The sequence below is a fragment of the Panthera onca genome, chromosome D1 (assembly GCF_046562875.1).
Source record: "Panthera onca isolate mPanOnc1 chromosome D1, mPanOnc1 haplotype 2, whole genome shotgun sequence".
NCBI lineage: Eukaryota > Metazoa > Chordata > Mammalia > Carnivora > Felidae > Panthera > Panthera onca.
Window position 1 is genome coordinate 5,944,793 of NC_138348.1, and position 21,036 is coordinate 5,965,828.

The 21,036-nt window shown below is 48.4% G+C and overlaps 1 protein-coding gene across 2 annotated transcripts; it reads right to left on the minus strand.

Annotated features, from left to right (window-relative positions):
* Positions 1-949: 949 nt before the first annotated feature.
* BBS1 (Bardet-Biedl syndrome 1) lies at positions 950-21,027 on the minus strand. Of its 2 annotated transcripts, none has more exons than XM_060607324.2 (17): positions 20,919-21,027; positions 20,509-20,585; positions 20,346-20,380; positions 16,685-16,957; positions 16,523-16,569; positions 16,345-16,383; positions 16,153-16,225; positions 13,405-13,536; positions 12,565-12,671; positions 10,858-10,978; positions 10,533-10,691; positions 9,056-9,125; positions 8,414-8,572; positions 5,650-5,783; positions 4,513-4,647; positions 3,807-3,893; positions 950-3,582 (listed from the first exon to the last, which is right to left on the minus strand). In XM_060607324.2, exons 1-17 carry the CDS (start codon positions 20,963-20,965, stop codon positions 3,496-3,498), a joined length of 1,782 nt encoding a protein of 593 aa, XP_060463307.2. In that variant the 5' UTR covers positions 20,966-21,027; the 3' UTR covers positions 950-3,495. The 2 variants fall into 2 exon arrangements, with proteins under 2 accessions (XP_060463307.2, XP_060463306.2); XM_060607323.2 differs by having other exon boundaries at positions 20,509-20,612; positions 20,919-20,988.
* Between the last annotated feature and the right edge of the window lie 9 nt (positions 21,028-21,036).

The following is a 21,036-nucleotide window of genomic DNA, read 5'->3' on the forward strand; positions in this document are numbered from 1 at the left end:
CGTTATGGACCAGAATGTGGTCTGTCTTGGTGAATCTTCCACGTGAGCTTGAGAAAAAATGTGTATTCTGCTGATGTTGAAATAAGTCTATAGAAGTCACTTGTTGACTGATGGTTTGGTGACCTCTATATCTTTTCAAAGACATTATAAAGATTGACCACAGAACAGAAAGAGCTGAGAATTAAAATAGTGGAATTTTAAAAAACAGTTCCAGAGAAGAGCTGAAAGAAAAATTTCTCAGAACATAGGACAGAAAGACAATATGAGAGAAGAGAGAAGAAAAACAGACAATCAATCCTGTTCTCTCTGGAATTCCCATTTGTCAGGTGCTCGGTTAGTGAGAATTCCAGAGAGAAGAGAGAAAATGGGAGGAAATCGCTTAAGAAACAAAATTTTGTAGAAGTGAGGGATATACATTTCCACCTCAGAGCACAACAAATAACGACACACATGTAAGTCATGTCCTGACATTTCAGAATAAGAAGGCCAGGAGCAAAAATGGCATGCAACTTCTCAACAGCATTACCAAAAATCAGAGCACAAGGGAATACCGCCGTAAAAATGATTTTCTTGCATGAAAACTATTTTCAACTTCAAATTTTATGACCTGCTATCACACATGTATGTGAATGGGATAAAGAAATTTTTAGACAGTGTACTAAACTTTTTTAACTCTAGTGACTTTTTAAAGGCAGTACTGTGGATACACTCCACCAAATGAGGGGTAAAAGAACTGTAAGGATGAAGAGAAGGGGCCCAGGAGTCAGAGGCTCTAGTCAGGAGAAATAGTCTGCAGTAGTTCTAGAGAGCAAACAGTCCTCACTGAGGCAGGGGATGATGGAAAGTATCCAGAAAAACAAACTGTCAGAATGGATGAGGGAAGAATGAACAATTGCTACATACAGAAAACTAACCAAATGGGAAAAAAAAGGCAATTATTAACTCCATGAAAAATTAAAAGGTAATTTAATTATATCCCAATTTTGGCTCTGCAGGGAATAACTTTCATATAGTAAGATAAACAGCCATCTAAACAGTAAGTATTGATTTACCTAAAAACTGGGGAGAAAAGGCGCAAAGTACTCCACAAGAGAGCTAAAGCCTCGCCTTTTACAATAGGGACGCAACAGATAGTGTCTAGAATGATAAATCAAGCAAGAGTAGTATAAGCATATTTTTAAGATAAATAGCTAATGGATACCTGGCTGGCTCAGTCAGTGGAGTATGCGACTCGTGATCTTGGGGTTGAGTTCAAGCCCCACCACTGGATGCAGAGATTACTTAAAAAAATAGCTAAAAGAACTGAAAATGATTGTAGCAAGGGAGCAGTAGTGGGGAATGGGGAGAATTTTCTCGTTATAAACTAATTCCATAGTACTAAGTAGGTACGTGGTTTTAGATAAATACTTTTTTAAAAGATAATAACTTCCCTCATCCCTAATGTACACAATCTCCTGGAGCTCCAACCAGTGAGTGCACTGGGTACCATGACTGTTCCTGGTTTCATATTGCTTTATGTATACTTGTCCACATCAGTGCAGTTCATGTATTTTTAATAATAGATACATAGTATTACATCACACAAACTCTCTTTAGGTGCTGGGCATAGGAAGCTTCTCCACTTCCATCATCATGAATAGCTACAAACTAGACTTGGGTTTTCCGAGCTCACACAGTCATCACATGATCGGGGAAGAAGAGATTGTATGGTCATATGGCCCAGTGAAGAGCTAGCCCAGCCCCAGTGACAGAGCTCCAGCGATAAGGGGCTTACTACCTTCTAGAGAAGGACTTTCCATCTCTGCCAAGCTCTCTTAGGAAGCTCTGCAGGTTAAACCTCCTGCTTCGTCCAACTGTGACTCACTTGGCTTGATCTAGAGACCCTTCACCACCCTGACCCAATTAATCTATGTCTACAAGCGGCCAGGCTCTGCACAGAGGAGGGGGATGGGCTCTTTCTTTGGTCCATACCCCATTCTTTCTTAACCTGGCCCCAGAATGCATTCCTTGGGAGAGTTTGGGGTGAGCTGAGAGCTGTGTCACCCCAATCCCTTGCTGGGGTCCTGGACAAGAGGTTATTGCCCAGCCATGGCAGTTAGTGTGGGGCCCTTGGTCTCAAGGGCAAAAGCCCTGCAGTTACTCCTGTCAAATCCCCCCTTTCTGGAGTGGAGTCCTCATTTCCTCTAGAGCGGCTGCCAAGCTCACAGGATGCTAGAGCTCAATTTGGTCACAAACTGCCTCATTTTACATGTGGGGAAACTACAGCCTAGAAGGATTTGGTTACTTCCCACAAGCCCGAGGTACCATATGCTAGGCTGCACCTGATCATACAGAGGAAAAGACAGGTGCTCAGGGAGCAGGGTTCCTGGCTCCTAAGTGGCTCAAGGTGGCCCTGGTAGCACCAGCCTAACACTGGCCAGGGCTCACGAGGCACTGAGGTCCGGGACTGTGGGTCTAGGGCCTTTGTGGTCTGAACATGTGCTTTCCCTCAGTCTTTAGCCTCACTCAACACCTCTGGTCCATGCCTTTCCAGCTAATGCCACTGCCCAGTAAACTTTCCACTTATGTGATTGATCTGGGCTCCAGGGCACAGAAGAGCAGTTCTGGGCTTCTGCCTCCTGTGCCACCTCCCCAGGGCCCGGAAACGCCTCTCCTGCGCACCCCAGCCCCACTTGTGCTCTAACTGAGCCTTCCTCTCCTGGGACGCTCTTTCTGGACACGAGCGACAAAGTCAGGAGCGGCAGTTGTGTGGTGTTCAGAAGCCCGGTGAGGGCTGGGGCCACTAGCTCCTGGCATGGGCGCCCTATGCTTTCCTGGCACCACCTCCTCCCTTGGCGATCTTCATGGAGCATCACAGGCCTGAGACTTTGGCTGAGCCCAAGATTTCAGGAAAGGCCCCTGTGGGGAGGCAACTACTCCCTAGGCTCCCTTGTTTGGCTCACAAGGAGAAATCAGAGCATGTGTTTTGCCTGTAATCTGACCAGCATCAGACAAGCCTCTGGAACCCCAGGGAGCAACAGCGGGCTCAGTCTCACCCAAGAAAAGCCTCTGATTACCCCAGGCCAGGCCGTGGCCAATTCTGGCCTGGGCCTGCAGCAACCCAGGAGTAATGTGCCTACAGAAAGCAGCAAAGGAGAAGGCTGGGCCCGAGCCCCCTCATCTCACCTTGACCACTTCAGAGATCTTCCTTCGGCCCTGGGGGTGATTTCTGGACAAAAGTGGGGAGGATGAAGGGCAGCAGTAGTCCGGTGGGCAAATGCCTGGGTTTTCCTGAGGGGGAAGGAGCTGAACCTCCTGGGTACTCACTGACCTGCTGCTATCAGTCACCCAGCAGTCAGGGTGGTGAGAAAGGGGACACTTAGGAGAGGAGAAGGAAACCGTGGCCCCAACATACTGCTGCTCGGGGACTGGGCCATTGACTCTGCCCAGCTGAGTGGAAGCGGCTGAAACTTCCTGGTCCCGATTCTACAGGGGCTTTTAACACCAGTCCAGGGGTCAGGCGGCTGCCAGCCCCTCGCTCACGGGCATGTTGATGTGGGCACTCAGGAGGGGTGCACTCTGGCCTTCACGAAGCACCAGCACCTACGGAGGAAGTGCCGTGGCAGTAGGGGCATGCCCCCTTTACTTCCTGCTCCCTGCAAAGGCCAAGCCCAGCCTGGTCTGCACTGGTCCCAGTGACAGGCCACCAGGGCTCTGTCAAAGGGGATGGGGAGGCTGCAGACACCCACCCGGACCTGGCAGCCATGTGGGGGCCTTGTCCACCTCACTCTGTTTCCCCGACGTGGTACCAACAGTGGGCGACCTACCTTGATCATGTCCGAGATGCCCTTGTCACTGAGACTCTCCACAAAGGTCTCTAGTGGGTAGCGGAGCCCTGGCACCAGCAAGGGGACCTGGGTTTGGGGACAGACAGGTAAGGAAATCAGCTCTCATGCCTGGACAGTGTTTGGCAGATTCCAAAGCACTCTCACACCTGCTACAGCAGCTGAATTCAGCATAGGCCTGGCAGGGCGGGTGGGGCTGATGGGCCCATTCACAGGGCATATGGGTTCAGTGAGGGGAGTGGACGCTCGAGGACCACATGTATGTCCAGGATTAAACTCAGACCAATCCCAGAGTCTTTCTCAGCCTCTGGTCCTCCCAACTTAGGATCAAATTGGATCTGAGGGGGAAATTAGGCCCTTCACTCTGTGGAAAATTTTCCTTGGGGCAGAAAGAGGCTCCCATTCCCACCGCAGGCATGGCTGCGAGGCAGGATGGGCTCTGGGTTCTGGCTCTTCTCCTAGAACCTTCTGTGTGGCTCCTTGAGACCTCTCTCAGGCCGGGAGAAAAGCAGCCAAGGCAGGTCTTGGGCATTCTCCCCAGGGGAGGACCCTGCCATACCCCAGCCTGGTCTGTGGCTGTGGCCACCTGCCAGCTCCCTCACCACTGACCTGTTAGGGCTCGGTGGGCACCTAATCAGGCCCCAGCCTGGTCTTCCTCAATCCATGTCTCAGTGGGGCAGCCCAGTACCTTGAAGAAGGCCCGGGGCAGGGCGTAGAGCACCTCGTTGTACAGGAAGCAGACCAGCAGCCCCAGGATGGGTCGGGCTGCTGAGGTGTTCTGCAGGTGAAGTGTGAGCTTAAAGGTGGGACCCAGGCCCTGAACCTGTGGAGAAGGTGGGGTGGGTGGAGGAAGCCCTTAGGAACAGTGGCCTTGGGCACTGAATCCCACGTGCCCCGGCCCTGTCCTCCTGCTTTGTCATCAATGTTCTCGAGTTACTCTCTGCCAACTGCTCTAATGTATCGTCCTGCCCCTCAAAAGGCCCCTCGGAAGGCCAGAGGCTAGTTCCTGTTTGTACGGGGATCAGCAAAGGCCAAGTGGGGGAAGGGGCTTGACGTAGACTGCTCAGGAAGCTGGTCAGAGGCAGAGCTGGCCCAGAGATGAAAGCCCAGCTCCCACCTATGGCCTCACCACTGTCCCTGCTGCTCTCTTCCCAGGATCTGACTTCCTCCCACTCTCACCCTAGGGTAGGCACAGGGATTTCATGTTCCTCCCTTTCATTCTCAGTTGCTTTGCAGCCTCTCCCTCTATCTATCTACTTCCTTTAGGGAAAGAGAAATTGGAAACCCATTTGGGTCAGACAGCACGCCTCTGGGACCCATCTAGCCCAGATGACCTTGAGGTTTCTTGTGTCTGAGTGCAGGGTCTCCTCCTCCCGTGCACGTCTCAGGACTTCCCTTCCCTGTAGCAGGCAGTCCTAGGCCCCAGGCTGCCCACAGTTACTGAAACAAACAGCTTTCTTCCTTGTACCGTAGCCGTCAGAGTCCCTCCAGTCCTGGGAAGAAATGTCCCAAGGTGACTACTTGTGTGCCCTGCCCCAAATGCGGGGGCTTGTTTTGAGGCACGGCATGGGCTGAAGGAGCTGGAGAGTGTGGCCCACTCCACGGCCCGCTGAGGGGAAGAGGCAGCACAGCAGAGGGGAGGAGAGAGAGCACCCTCCTACAGGAAGACAGACACTTGGTCTCTGGGCCTCTGGGAGGGGAGAAGGGGGCACAAGGCCTAGTGGGCTCAGAACTGGCTCTGGGGCTGAGGGGTTCCTACCCACCCTTGCCCTCTGCCCCTCTGGCCCTGAGGTGGCCTGACTGCCCCCTAGCCCTGGGTGCTCACCACAGCGTGCAGCTTGAGGGGCTCCCGGGCTGTCACAGATACAGGATTCAGGCTGGACTCAAGGGCCTGCACGTAGGCGCGGGCAGTCCGGAGGCGCAGCAGGTAGAGGTCGGTCTGGAAGGTCCGGTGCATGGCTGAGGAGAGGCGCACAAAGGGCTGGTGCCGGAGGGAAGGAGGGAAGGAGGGAAGGAGGGGGCAGAGGCAGGGGAGAGGGTGTCTTGCGCGGGCTGCTGTTCAGACAGCACAAGAGGAAGGCAGGGGCCGCAAGGAGCTGGGAACGTGGGAAAGGGAGGACCAAGGTGCAATAGCCTGGCCTCGGTCCGGTGACACTGGACGCTGTGGGCCACACGCTGGCTGCCTCCTGCTTTCTGGTTTCCTACCACCGCACAATCCCACTCTCCGGGATGGCTCCTTCGATTTCGCCCTAAGGGCTAGTGTTCCCTTAAGTCTTGTCCTTGGTCCTCTTCCTCTATGCCCTGCCCCGGCTGTGAGCACTCCACTGAGGAACAGCTTCGAGCTCCTGAGGGTGGGGACTTGTCACTACCGAGGCTGCAATGCCCCGCTCAGGACCAGGCCCACGTCCACCCTCCGTCCTGCTTCCAGCTGCCTGATGGGTCACCACCCGGACGTCCCATCGACATCTCGAACTCAACACCGCGGACACGCACGTCATTCCCCCGACTCCGTCACTGCGTCCCCATCCACCAACGTGCCCAGGCTCACCTCTCGCGGTTACTCATTTGCCAAGGTCTGAGGACTCTTCCTCAAAGCCGCCTCCAGAGCCCACGCCCTCTTCGTTCCCCCGGGACCCTCTTCCAGGCTTAGCACGCTGGCTTGCCAGTTGGTCCTCGCCCTTCCACGCATGTCAGGCGCCTCCCACCCCTCAGAGGTCTCATGTCTGGACGTTAGCCTGTTAGCCCGTCTATTAGTCTTTCCTTTTTCCTCTAGTACTTTTACAACTTATTTTTAATTTACTCAGAATTCATTTTTGTGTCTGGTACGAAGCAGAGTTCAAACTTTTTTTTTTTCTAGAAGCATGCAGTCCCAATTATGTTTTTTGGACAGGCTTTCCTTTCCCCACTAATTTGAAACAACACCTTTAACATAAACTGACTTTTCCCATACACGAGGGTCTGTTTCTGGGCTTTCTAAATGTGCCCTGGATCGATATCAATCTCCGTATCACACCACAGCTGCTAATTCCTACAGCTTTCTAGTTCATATAGTTCCTTCTGCTGAGAGGCTACGTCCCCTCATTCTTTTTATTTTTTTTAATGTTTATTTACTTGCGGGGGGTGGGGGTGGTGGAAGGGGCAGAGAGAGAATCCCAAGCAGACTCTGCACCATCAGCCCAGAGCCTGATGAGGGGCTCAAACCCACGACGATGAGATCGTGACCTGAGCCAAAATCAAGAGTTGGATGCTTAACTGATGGAACCACCCAGGCACCCCAAAGGTCCCCTCATTCTTAAACTCCATCCCCCAATTTCTTAGATTTACTGAAAATCAACTGGTCAAGTCCTCAAAATAAACCCTATAGGGATTTTCACTGTAACGTTGCTATGTTCCTAGATTAATTTTAGAAGCTGTTAATTAATCAGCAGCTTTAAAGCATTAGGTCTTGCTACCCTGAGAGTCTCATCATTGAAATATTCAGATGGTCTTTTACGTTCTTGAGAGCAGTTTTATAACTTTCTTTCTTAGACTGACATTTTCTAGGGATTTTGTTGCCATTGTGAATGGAAACTTTGGATTTTCCAACTTGGTATATACCAAATTATTGAATTTTGCATATTTTACATTTGGTCACTTTAGAGAACTTCCTAATTATTTCTTGAATGTTTCAATTGTTTCTCTTGGATTCTCTCAGCTACAACAGCCTGCTAGCTCTTTTATCCTCTAATTTACCCTTTAAAACTATCAGCAAGGTCCCTTTATAAGACAGAGCTGGTCGAGTCACTGTATTTTTCGGCTTAACATCTTTCCCAGCCCCCACTACCTAGAATCAACCAAACATCTTAGCTTTGCACTCCAGGCCCTTTCGGAGCCAGCTCTGCCCTGCCTTTCCAGCCCCTGCTCTGGCCCCCCTGGCCTTCCTGCACTACACCCGCGACCACGTGGAAGATGCCACTTAAATCCAGGTAGGATCCTGTGACTCTACTCACGCCTCTGCCTGAATCTCCCTTCCCTATCCTTCTCTGGCTGCTGGACTTATAATCATTTTAGGGTGAAGTCCAGTGTCACCTCTCTCTAAAGCCTCTCCCAGGCGCCCAGGCAAACTTCCTCACCCTTGTGAGTCTCAACAGCCCTTTGCAGAGACCTCTTCTACATCTGTCACGCATGTGAAATTAGCAAGGTAGACTGAGTTCCTAAGGTAGGGGTCTAAACCTATTTCAAGGCATTTGGCACAAGGCCTGGCATAATCCTGGGTACCGAATGAAGGGAAGAATGAATGAAAGAGCAAGAAAAACTGAATAGGAAAAGGAAGAACCCTGGTCAAATTCAGCTTCTCTCATGAGAATCCCTGCATCTAGAAGCAAGTGTTCTCCCCTCTGCATTCGAAGGGCGTGTGCCCTCACCCACAGGATCTCCCACCTTGAGGCAGTTATTGGAGGCAGGGGACACCTCCTAGGCTGTCTCTGGACTTCCAGAGGCAGGAAAGCTGCCTGGTTGCCCAGTGCTTGGGGCACCCAGGCGGGTTCACCCAGTTCTTGCTGCTTTAGAGCAATGGAGAAGGAAGAGGCAGGACCTGGCCTGAGACTCACCGGTGCCAGCCTCCCGCTCTCGCAGCGTCTGATCCACGTAAAGCCGGGTCTTTCGGGGCACGTTGAGTTTCAAGGCCTGGGCTGGTGGGGGGCCCGCCTCACCTCCCCCTTCCACAAACACTGCCGTACGCTTCAGGATCTTGATAATCAGGCCACCGCCTAGGGAAGTGGACAGACAGAAACAGATCTGTCCTCCCCAGTTCTACCCTACATTCCCATTCTTTCCTCCCCAAACAATCTGCCTCATTATAGACCCAATTCTGTCCGTGTTTGTCGTCCTGCTGAGATTCTGGGTATCTAGAAGGAATAAAGGATGTTTTAATGTCCTACTATCCATCCGTTCATTCAGTAGTTACTTATTAACTATTGTGATGTTAATAGTTAATTAACATAATAAATGTTGATTAAATATTGTGATGTCTCCTCAGACACTGAGGAGACTGGGGTGAACTGGAGACACTGGCGCCTGGGAAGTGAAACCAAACTGCTGATGAGCTGGCCTCAGACAGGACATGTGTCTACAAGCCTTGCTTCCCAAACTCAGGCCTGCCTATGCTTCACGTCCACATCTTCTTTCCTAGGATCTAGCCTGTCACCTTTGCGTCTAACTCTAAAACTCTTGCCAGGTCTAAGTCTGCTCACCTCGTGTGGTCATGATGAGGGTGTTATCTTCCCGTCCATACCGGCCAAAACAAAGGCTGGTCACTGCATCCTGTGGTGGAGACACTAGGACTTAGTTGGGAAAATACCATGGAGAGGAGAGCAAGACTGGGGTGGAGTGATAAGGCTGGGAGACCCCAGATATGATATAATAAAGAGATGTGAGGTAAGGCCTGGGGCAATGCTGCCTCTGACATATTTCCTCTATTTCTCATCTCCCATCCAATCTCACTGCCGCAGTCACAGTTCCAGACTGAATGTCATTGGGCTTCTGGGGTCACCTTTCTAACAGGTCCCCAGCCTGGTCTTTCTCCTTAATCTGTCCTTCACACTGATGCCTTTCAAAAATATAAACAGGATCGTGTCTATTTTCTGCCAAAAAAATTCCCATGGCTTTTGTCCTCCTGGTTAGAACAACTTAAGGCCTTCCACATCAGACTCCAACCTCCCTTTACTGTCCCTCTCCTCTTTACGCTCCTCCCACCCCTACAGCAGGCCTATAGTTCAAACCAACTGCTCTCAAACTTTACACATACACACGTTTCACATGTGATATAACCTGAGCTTTCTTTCCTTTTTAATGCTTATTTATTTTTGAGAGAGAGAGAGAGAGGGACAGAGACAGAGACAGAGTATGAGCAGGCAAAGGGTAGAGAGAGAGAGGGAGACGCAGAATCCGAAGCAGATTCCAGGCTCAGAGCTGTCAGCACGGAGCGTGATGTGGGGCTCGAACCCACGAACTGTGAGATCATGACCTGAGCTGAAGCTGGACGCTTAACTGACTGAGCTATCCCGGTGCCCCTCTTTTTCTTTTCTTAAGTAGGCTCCACGCCCAATGTGGGGCTTAAATTTCTGACCCTGAGATCAAGAGTCACGTGCTCTACCCAGCCAGCCAGGTGCCCCCTCTGAGCTTCCTTTTTTATGTTGCTGGTTGTGGCCCGTTAAATTAATTTAATGACCCACAACTTAGTGTTTGAAAAACTCTAATCCAAATTCCTCGAGCCACCTGTATTCCTTAATCAAGAACATTCATGCCTCTCAGCCTTTGTTCATGCTGTTTTCAGTCTGGAATATTCTTTATGTATTCACTTGGCAAATTGTTTCAAGGCCCAGAGGAACTGTCACTTGCTATGAAATGGCTTGTGAGTTCCACCCCCATTTATCCTTCACCACCACCCCCAGGTGCTAGGCCCCTCTGTGCTTTTTCAGTACTTTGTTCCGCTTTAGACTTGCTTGTATTTGAATTAGCGGTGTCTCTGGCTAGCTGTCATCTTAAATTATAAATTCCCTGAAGGCAGGATTTAGACATTGTTTTATCCCCCACATGGGCTGTGCACATGAGATGCTCAACAAATGTTTCTGAGATACATCAAAAGTCAAGGGCATCGGGTGGGGATCAGGAGAGGCAGCCAAGAAGCCCCAGAGGTGGGACCAGAACAAAGAGGAGTCAGCAGCTCACCGGGGTGCGGATGACATTGAGCAGGGTCTTATCACGGTAAATGCGGACTTCTCCATTGGCCAGCCCAGCCATGATGGCCTGCAGGCCCCGGGAGTGCTGCTCCAGGAGATTCATGGTCAAGATGGCTGCTGGCATTTGCACTGTCCACAGCTTTTTACCCTGGGAGAGAAGAGCTTCTTACCCTGGGAGCGTTCAGGACACAGCGTGGAAAGAAGGGGTGGCTGGAGTTGCAGGGAAAGAGACACCAGAAGGAATCGCTTGCTAAGGGGGACCAGAGACACATACATGGAGGGGCTGGGGGGTGATGCTTGCCCAAAGGCCACACCTTGTGGGTGAAGCCATGCAGGCTGTCTTGGGTGCTGCCCACCGCCAGGACCTTGTGTACCCGGACAAGCCCCACAGGCTGGGCGCTCAGCTCGATGCAGTACTTGGGGCGCTTGGAGTCTCTGTGGAATAAAGACACACTCTCCAAGCTCCAGAGCCTCTCCAAGCCTCGCCTTCCCTGGCCGACACTCCTCTTTCTAAGCCCCACAGACTATCCCTGAAGGAACCTTGGCCCCAAAGTAGATGACCATAGTATTGTTTCCACGTTTACCACTTAGCAGCTGTGTGACCTTGGATAACGTGAAGTGTGTTTTCTTTCCCAGTCTCCCTGCTGCCTTTACTACAGTGATTTGTGTGATAACCTGGCATTTAATGGTTTACAGTGAGTGTACTTAGGCTAGGTGAAGTGCCACTGGACTTAGGCAGTGTAGCAATTTATCAGAAATGCATGAGAAGTCTGCTATGTGTAGATGCACTGTTTTCAGTTTCCCAGCTTCTAAATCTTTCTCTTATCAAGAAAGGAGGGGTAATTCCTGCCTACTAATCACAGGCTATGGCTCCCCTTTCTTCATATGATGGCCATCAGATGATCATATCCCATCTGATGACCCATCCGAGAGCCTCCCTCTGGTCTCTGGTCCTCCTTCCAATCTACTCTCCACCCAGCAGAGTAATCTCTTAAAAATATAAATGGCTCATAATATTCTTCTGATTAAACCCCATAAGAGTTTTCAAACTCAAAATCTTTATCATGTCCTAACAGGCCATGCCTGGTCTGCACACATCTCTTTCCACCCTCCCCCCTGCCCATCAAGCCTGAGGAGCACATGGCAATGTCTTTTCTATCTTGAATTTGCTTAAGTTTTCTCTGCTTACAACACTTCTTCCCCACTTTTGGAATAACTGGCTCCTTCTTAACCTTCCAAATTATCTCCATAGACAGGTGTTCACTGATCACCTTGGCCCTATTATTTTTGCCCACTGAGCTTGCATTTTTCCTCCAAAGCATGCATCCAATTCAAAATACATCTTGCTTTGTTGACTTTAACATCTGTCTTCCCCTGAGGGCAGGGCCTATGTTTAGTTTATATCATTTTTTTTTTTAAATTTTTTTTTTTAACGTTTATTTATTTTTGAGACAGAGAGAGACAGAGCATGAACGGGGGAGGGTCAGAGAGAGGGAGACACAGAATCTGAAACAGGCTCTGGGCTCTGAGCTGTCAGCACAGGGGCCCGATGCGGGGCTCGAACTCACGGACCGCTAGATCGTGACCTGAGCCGAAGTCGGAGCTCAACCGACTGAGCCACCCAGGCGCCCCTAGTTTATATCATTTAGCAATACATCCTCTATGCTTTATATAATGCTTAAAACATGGTAGGTCCTCCAAAATATTTCTTTAATTAGAAAATGATTATCAGCCTAATGCATAAAGAAGCGTCACATACCTATAAAGCAATACAGCAAATGGGAGGCTGTTTTTGTTTCTTCCCATCACTGACTGCACTGCTCACGTGCTACAGCCACCTTACCCAGTCTCTCACTTTGCCTGCTCATCACACAAGCCTGCAGGTGGCCCCCTATGCACGTGAGCTCACCTGCCTAGCCAAGTTCCCAGCTCTTTCCACTCCCAAATACCAGCCCCAAAGCCCCTGAAACCAGCCGGTTTCTGAATGTTCCTTCTGGCCCCACAGACCACGATGCAGTTACCTTCTCAGGATATAGATGTTCCCGTTGCGGCAGGCAGCAGCAAGCCGGAACTCCACATCAAACTGGCCAGAAACATCCAGGAAGACGGGGACGCTGGGTAGGCTCATCTGCAAAGGAGAGGCTCAAACATCCCAATTTTTCTGGTGCCCATCTTTCCCTACCTTGAAATAACGCCTGTGAGTTGGTTCCTTGTCCAAAGTCCCAATCTCCTCATTGTCACCCTGCTGGTCACAGTTTTTGTATACTTTTCCCGGAGGGAAACTCAGCAACAGTTTTGTCTATACCTTTGACAAAACTATGCCACTTCTAGGAATGTACCCTAAAGACGTATTTAAATAAACATGCACAGGGGTTTGGGCAAGGAGGCCTACTGCACTGGTGCTGACAGTAGTGAAAACTGAAAACAATGTAAACATACAGTGAGTGATAAGGTAAATAAATTATGGTCCATTTATATAATGGATGTTGTGTGGCCTTTAAAGAAGCTAATGTGGTTTTATACAGATATAGAAAGACACTGATGAGTTCCTAGTATGTGAAAAGAGGTTACGTGATCCTTACCACAAAGCCGTTTTTGCAAAAAAAAATGTATTTATGAGTTATATATCTGTGTCTCAATATAAAAATGTCCAGAAAGACATGCCAAAACTTTAATAGTAGATATTGTGGGTGGTGGTATTTTTGGACATATACTTTTTTCTTTATGCTCATCTACATTTTATAATTTTTCTACAATGTGTATTACCAAGAACTAGGGGCAGGAGATGGGGGAGGGAGTAGAGGGAGGGAATGCAGCCTGGGCCTCAGCTGTGCCGAGGGCCTGGCCCCATACTGACTGACCTTGGCCAAAATGATGAAGGCCTCCGGGTCCAACACCAGGAGCTCCTTGTTCTCAGTGCCCAGCACCAGGCAGGAAACAGCATCCTCGTCAGCCAGGTTCTTCTTCAAGGTGGTCATGGTGGTGATGACTGTCTGCAGAAGAACTCTAGGAGTCAGCCAGGGGGTCCCCACCCACCATCCCCACAGATACCCCAAGGACACCACAGGAGGGAAGAAAGAGAGCAAAGGAGGAGGAAGAGTATCAGAGATGTGATGTAAGTTTTATGTACAAAAGTATTTATGGCAACAAACCTAACTTTTTTTTTTTTCAAAAAAATTTTTTTGATAGTTATTTATTTTAGAGACAGAGCACAAGCCGGGGAGGGACAGAGAGAGCCAGAGACAGAATCCGAAGCAGGCTGCAGGCTCTGAGCTGTCAGGACAGAGCCCAGTGTGGGGCTTGAACCCACGAACCATGAGCCTGAGCCGAAGGCAGACACCCAACCGACTGAGCCATTCAGGTGCCCCAGCAACAAACTTAACTTTCTAACAACAGAGAACTGTTTAAGTCAATTACAAATTTCCATCTGATCAAAAACCACATAGTCATTAAAGAAAAATCACACTTTTAAAAGAAGATTCAACGACAGAGAGAACACTTCTAATGTATTCAGAGAAAAAATGGGTAAAATGTTATGTTATATGTATAATCCTCGTTTAAAAACATATGAATAAAAAAGAACATGCTGGCAGGTGAAACTCATATTTACTCAAATTGGTTCTATCTGGACAATGAAATCACAGGTAATGTTTAATTTCTTCATTGTGCTTTTGTAGAATTTCTACAGTGGGCACATGTTCCTTTTATAATTGTGATTGGAGAGAAAACTTTTATTTTTTATTTATTTTTAATGTTTATTTATTTTTGAGAGACAGAGTGTGAGCGGGGGAGGGGCAGAGAGAGAGAGGGAGACACAGAATCTGTAGCAGGCTCTGGGCTCTGAGCTGTCAGCACAGAGCTTAGACTGACATGGGGCTTGAACTCATGAACTACAAGACCATGACCTGAGGACGCTTAACCGACTGGGCCACCCAGGCTCCCCTGGAGAGAAAACTTTTAAAAGAGAAGAGGATGATCCCTTTTTTAGAAATTTGTCCTATGAAAATAATTTAGCAGGACCAAAATTTTCTCTGGATAAAACTGCTCATTGTGTCTTTTTTTTTCATGTTTATTTTTATTTATTTTGAGAGAGAGAGAGAGTATGCATGAGCAGTGGAGGGGCAGAGAGAGAGGGAGGGAATCCTAAGCAGGCTCTGTGCTGTCAGCACAAAGCCTGACTCAGGGCTTGATCTCACAAACGGTGAGATCATAACCTGAGCCAAAATGAAGAATCAGACACTCAACCAACTGAGCCACCTACGCAACCCATGTGATTATCTTTAAGATTAAAAAAGAGGAATCATTCTCAATGCCTAGTGGAAAGAAAAAGGTTACAGAAACATGGATGTTAATGGTTCCCAATTATATAGCTATGACATATATCTTGGAAAGATTGCCTCACTCCCCTAAACTGCATCTTTGAAGCAATAATTAATTCATTTCATGATTTTATACGTACTCAAAGATACCGACAACAGTGGATTTAAGCTGCTGATCAGCAGGAGACAACAATATTTCCCACAGAATTGGTCTAAGGCTAGCCAAAAGCTGAGGCATGCGTTGGCCAATGTGTTGGCTCAAGTGGCTTCTACAGGAAGTGGAAGGTTCCCATGAGGCTTTCAAAAATGCAGAGAACAGTTCTGGGATGGGACTGAAGGTCAGCCCCTAGGTCAGGAATCACTAGAGTTTACTGAACAGGTTCATCAATAAAACCATTAAAATGATAATTAAGAAAAATATGAAGTGAACAAAAGGGATACATTTCTTAGCTAATGACCTGCATGTGAACAGTTACATAAACTATGAATGAAATAATTGACAATTAAGGAAATAATCAAGGGGCCATTAAGAATGGAGTTCTTTTCTTTAAATTTAAACCTTTTTTAAAAATTTATTTTAGAGAGAGAAAGAGAACAAATGGGGGTGAGGGGCAAAGGGAGAGAGGGGGAGAGGGGGAGAGAGGGGGAGGGAGAGAGGGAGAGGGAGAGGGAGAGGGAGAGGGAGAGGGAGAGAGAGAGAGAGAGAGAGAGAGAGAGAGAGAGAGAGAGAGAGAGAATCTCAAGCAGGCTCCACGCTCAGTGCAGAGCCCAACATGGGGCTTGATCCCACAACCCTGGGATCATGACCAGAGCTGAAATCAAGAGTCGGATGCTCAACTGACTAAGCCACCCAGGCGCCCCAAGAATGGAGTTCTTAAAGACTGTTTAAATGCTCAAGATATAATGTTACATACTCAAGGAAGACAAATTATAAAGCATATTTGTAAGAAAATGTACCAAAATGGTAAGAATGAGTACCACTGGGTAGTAAGATTATAGTCATTTCTCCTTTATACTTCTCTTTATTCTCTAATGAAAATATGTTATCTTTACTCTTAAGAGAAGAAAAGGTATGTAAAGTTCTGTAACTACATATGTTAATTCAAAGCTGCCACTGTTGAAACGTAAGGCCCTGCCGCTTTGTGACCATTACGTGTGGCAGGGGCTGGAAAGGAAACTATAAAGTGACACTAGTGGGGGTTGGTTGTAGAATTTACCACTGATGTTATGAGGTCTTTAAAAAAATTGCCCACCTTTTTTACAGGGAAATAAAGAGTGAAGGGGCATTACCTGCCGCTTGATGGACTTGGATTTGTGCTGGCTCACAAATGCCTCCATTTCACTCAGCTCCAGCTGTAGAAACCTGCACACACAGAGAACTGGCACCTGCATGCCCTGGGCCTACTTCCCTCCACAGGCCATTCCACAGCCACTCCCTCCCCCTGGAGCTTCTGGAGCCCCGGTCCTCCACAGGGCCCTTACCTGAGTGACTGTACCGACAAAGGCACCTCTGCCTTCTCCCTGAAAGGAGAGGGGCAATCGTGGCAGATTTAGTCGAGGAACAGGGCCCTGGGGTTCAGACCAAGCATGGGATGAAGGAGAAGGGGTGGGGGGTTAAGGGAGGGATGGGAGACATATGAAGGGGAAAGTGGGCTCTCACCGGATGCCTTCCAGCATCTCCTTCAGCGTCAAGGGGTCAATCCGGTCCTGTGACAGCAAGGGAATAAGGTTAAGTCTGTGAGCTCCAGAGGCAGGCAGGGAATGAGGATGACTCAGTGGCGGCCATCTTTGCCTTCTCAGTCCCATCCCCGACATCACTTACCTCCTTGGCCTGGTTCCAAAGATCTTGTTCCAGGGGGTTTGGCGGCAACTGGGGCAGGCTGAACTTGAAGTAGGGCCTAAGATTCTTATACACATACACACAAGGGCCTGAAGCGAGTGCCAGAGCTGGTGTCCGGGGTTCATGTTGCTCCATAAGGAAGGTGGCGGCCGCAGCTGGCAGTGCAGGTAATGGGCTTTCAGTCAGCACTGTGGGTCCTTTGAGCACCTTCAGGCGGGGATGCTGCCCACCTGGGCCAAGATCCCCCACCACCAGCTGTAGAAAGAGGCTGGCTTATTCCAGGCTCAGGGTCTAAAGACCTCTCCACTGACCCCCTTCTTGGGCTTAGCCTTTTTGCCAGTGCACATTCATTCACTCCTATATCAATGCACCAAAGGTGTGGGGCAAGGAGACTCTGCAAAAAGGCTTGCAAGTTATATGACCTTGGGAGAGTTGATTAAACTTCCTGAGCCTCAGTTTTCCTACCCGCAAAATGGGAATATCTATCTCATGACACTTGTAGTGAAAATCAAATGAGGTAACGAATTAAGCAACCTGGTGAAGGCTAGTGAGGAGTAGGTGGCAGATGATGTTTTCGTTATTCATTTGGGAATCATTTCTTCAGAGCCTGCTCCATGCCAGGCACTATTCTAGACAGTGGACAGTGGCAAAAGTCAGTGAGGTGCTGGAAACTCATATCTGGGCCTCTGAAGCCTGGCTTCCAAGTGGGAAGAGAACACAAGCATGCATGCAGACAGGATGTGCTCTGTGGACAGAGAGAAGAACCAAGCTCCCCGGTCTCTCTTTTCCACCCTCCAAACTATCCTCCAAGCTACCGTGTCTGCCAAGCAAGCCCATTCTCCCAAGTGAGGCCTTCAAGGCCTCTCTGATCTGGTTTCCAACCTGTTTTCCATCATCTTCCAATCTATGCTATTCTCCAGCCAGGATGGGGGCTGCCACAGAACATCTGGATTCTGAGAATGTACAGTGTGCCAGGAGCAGTGTGTACAGTGTGTACAGTGTGTACAGAACGTACAGTGTGCATGTAGTGCAGGCACTACATGCATCCTTTCATTTAATCCTTTCAACAACTCATGGGATAGGTACTATTATTAGCCCCATTGCACAGATGGGGAAGCTGTGACTTAGAGATGTTAGGTAACTAACTTACCTAACTTAGAGATGTTAGGTAAAAGTCACTCAAGCAAGTGGCGGAGCTCGGACTGGAATCTAGGTCTGTCTGAGTCTAAACCAGTGGTATTGACTACTAGTGTACTTACTTACTTACTTATTTATAGAGTTTGAGTGTGCGTGAGCAGGGGAGGGGCAGAGAGAGATGGAAAGAGAAAGGATCCCAAGCAGACAGCACTGAGCCCGACTCGGGGCTTGAACTCACAAACTATGAGATCCTGACCTTAGACAAAATCAAGAGTTGGACACTGAACCTAATGAACCATCCAGGTGCCCCTTAACTACTACTTTTATTGGCTTTTACTTTCTAACTTCAAATTTACTCTTTCAAAATATGCTATAAACTTCCAAGTCTCTGTGCCTCTACTTGTGCTGTTCCCTCTGACTGGAATGCTTCCCCCCTCCCCTCTTCCATACCTTCTTGATACATTTCTTTCATCCTTCAACACCCAGTTCACATGTTACTGCCTCCTGGTGCCTCCGGATAGATTTCACTATTCTCTCCCTGCTGCTCCCATAATACTTTCCATATATTCAATTTTAACATCCTTTTGTTTACTCCATAAAAATTTACCAAGTACCCAATTTGTGCCAGGCACTGGGCTAGATTCTGGGAATCAACAAACTAGCTCTTAAAAGTTATTTCACAAAAGCATCGAATATTTCACATTAGTTATTGGAGCTGTGATTTCTATACCTTTCACTGCTATAAATCCAGTGCCAAGCACACACTAGGTATTCACTCCATATCGATGGATAAATTAAGGGCAGTGTCTGTATCTCTTCCCGACTGTGTACTGATTCATTTCTTTTTTTTTTTTTTAAGCATAGGTTTTTTTTTTTTTAATTTTTTAAGTCTTTATTTATTTTTGAGAGAGAGACCAAGTGTGAACAGGGGAAGGGCCAGGAGAGGGAGACACAGAATCTGAAGCAGGCTCCAGGCTCTGAGCTGTCAACACAGAGCCCGATGTGGGGCTTGAACTCACGAACTGTGAGATCATGACCTGAGCCGCTCCGATGCCCAACCGACTGAGCTACCCAGGCACCCCGATTCATTTCTGACTTTAGTGTCTGCACAATGCCTGACACACAGTAGAGGTTCACTGCACACTTGCCAAGTTGCAGAATGCTTTAAGGACAGGAATTGGGGGCATATGTCCACCGTATTCTCCTGTACTCTCCGTGAAGGGTAGGGTTCCAGACCTATCTTCTAACTGCCCAAATAACATGCCCACTGTGGGTTCAGTGCCCATGGTTGAGCCATAGTGGAACAAACACATGACTGGGAATGCAACCAGACCCAGGTCTGCCACTTTTTACAAACTCACTAAGCTTACTCACTCTGAATCTATTTTCCCATTAACAAATTGGGAATAATATGTATGTATGTACGTATGTACGTGAAAATGTTCAAAGAGGGTCTAGTCCAGAAATGGACACTCAATATATGTTAACCCACTTTAAGCCCAAAATATTTCTCAACCTTTTAAAAACCTGTACCTTTAATTTTAAAATTTATTTATTTATATTTTACTTATCTTTATGTTTTTATTAAACTTACAATTTAACCTTTTTATTAAAGTTTTCAGTCATATACAAAAGCAGAGAGATTAATATAATGAATCCCCACATACTCACCATCCAGTTTCAATAATTAGTAACTCATGGCTAATCTTAAAATCTATGCTCATTATATATTTTTAATTTTTAATGTTTACTTATTTTTGAGAGACAGAGACAGAGCATGAGTAGGGAAGGGGCAGACAGAGAGGGAGACACAGAATCCAAAGCAGGCTCTAGGCTCTGAGGTGTCAGCACAGAGCCTGACGTGAGGCTCAAACCCATGAACTATGAGATCATGACCTGAGCTGAAATCGGACGCTTAACCAAGTGAGCCACCCAGGCGCCCCTATTTATTTATTATTTTAGAGAGAGGGAGAGCATGCAAGCGGTGGAGGGAGCAGAAAAAGAGAGAGAGAGAATCCCAAGTAGGCTATACTCTCAGTGCAGAGCCCTAGGTGGGACTCCATCCCACGACCCTGGGATCACTACCTGAGCCAAAAACAACAGTCGGACATCAACGACTGAGCCAATCAGATGCCCCTTGCTCTTTTAATAAACATAAAGCTCTCTCTTCCCTCCCTTCTACTTGCTCTCCAGATTCCAACGCCCCACTCCCAACCAACGGATGTGCCCTTCCAGCAAGGAATTATGTCAAGTTAACAAAATTAAGAGGCTTTGTGTTGGTAGAATCCCCAGCAGCATTTTGTTCTGCTTTGCTTTCTGCAGTCTGTATTCTGAAATCAACAAGTTCTCTTCACTGTCCACATAAAAATAAAACTTAACACTAAATGTACTTTTTCAGGGTACATGAGCTCCAGATTACGCTGAACTCCTTTGGAGCCATCAGGAAACCTCATTTCTGATATCTCCCCACCCCCCAATTCTCTTTCAGCTGAGGGGATATGCTTACCTTGTACTCCCCATCCCCATGCAAATCTGCCAGCGCTGGAAAACACAAAAGGGCCAGGGGTTTCAGAAGCTTTGAGGCTTCACTACAGAACCATTATTTGACCCCTCCACCCCACCCCACCCCCCACACCCAGAAGCAGGGGTTCCTGGTCCCAGAGACTCACCCAGGCAGCTGGAAAAGGTGTGGATGTTGGCCACGGGGTCGTAGTGTGCGTCCAGCCATTTCGAACTGGCCTCGTTGCTGGGAGAGGAGGGAAAGAGTTGGGCGCTGAGTCCCAAGGGAGAGTAAGAAAACTTTGAGGGGGCTAGTCTCAGAGTGAAGTGTGTAGGGCGCTCTGAAATGGGGATACAGAACCTCTGGGTCCAAGTCCAGGCTCCACCACAGGCTCCCTGAGTGACCCCGAGTCACACACACGCATATTCACTCCTTGCGCCTCAGTTTCCCTACTTGATCCCTAAAATCCGTTCAAGGACACCCGGTGCCTTCCGAGAACCGCAGGTGCCCAGATCCCAGGGCCCAAGACGCCCTCTTTACATTTATAGGAAAGGAGGCCTCGAAGACCCCGGCCTTCACCTCTCAGCTCGGCCGCAGTCGGAATCAGACGAAGACGCAGCAGCCATCTTCGCAGACGTCGCCTTGGCAACCGGCTTCGGCCAGCCGCCGCGCAACGCCCAATAACTCCCGGGCTCGG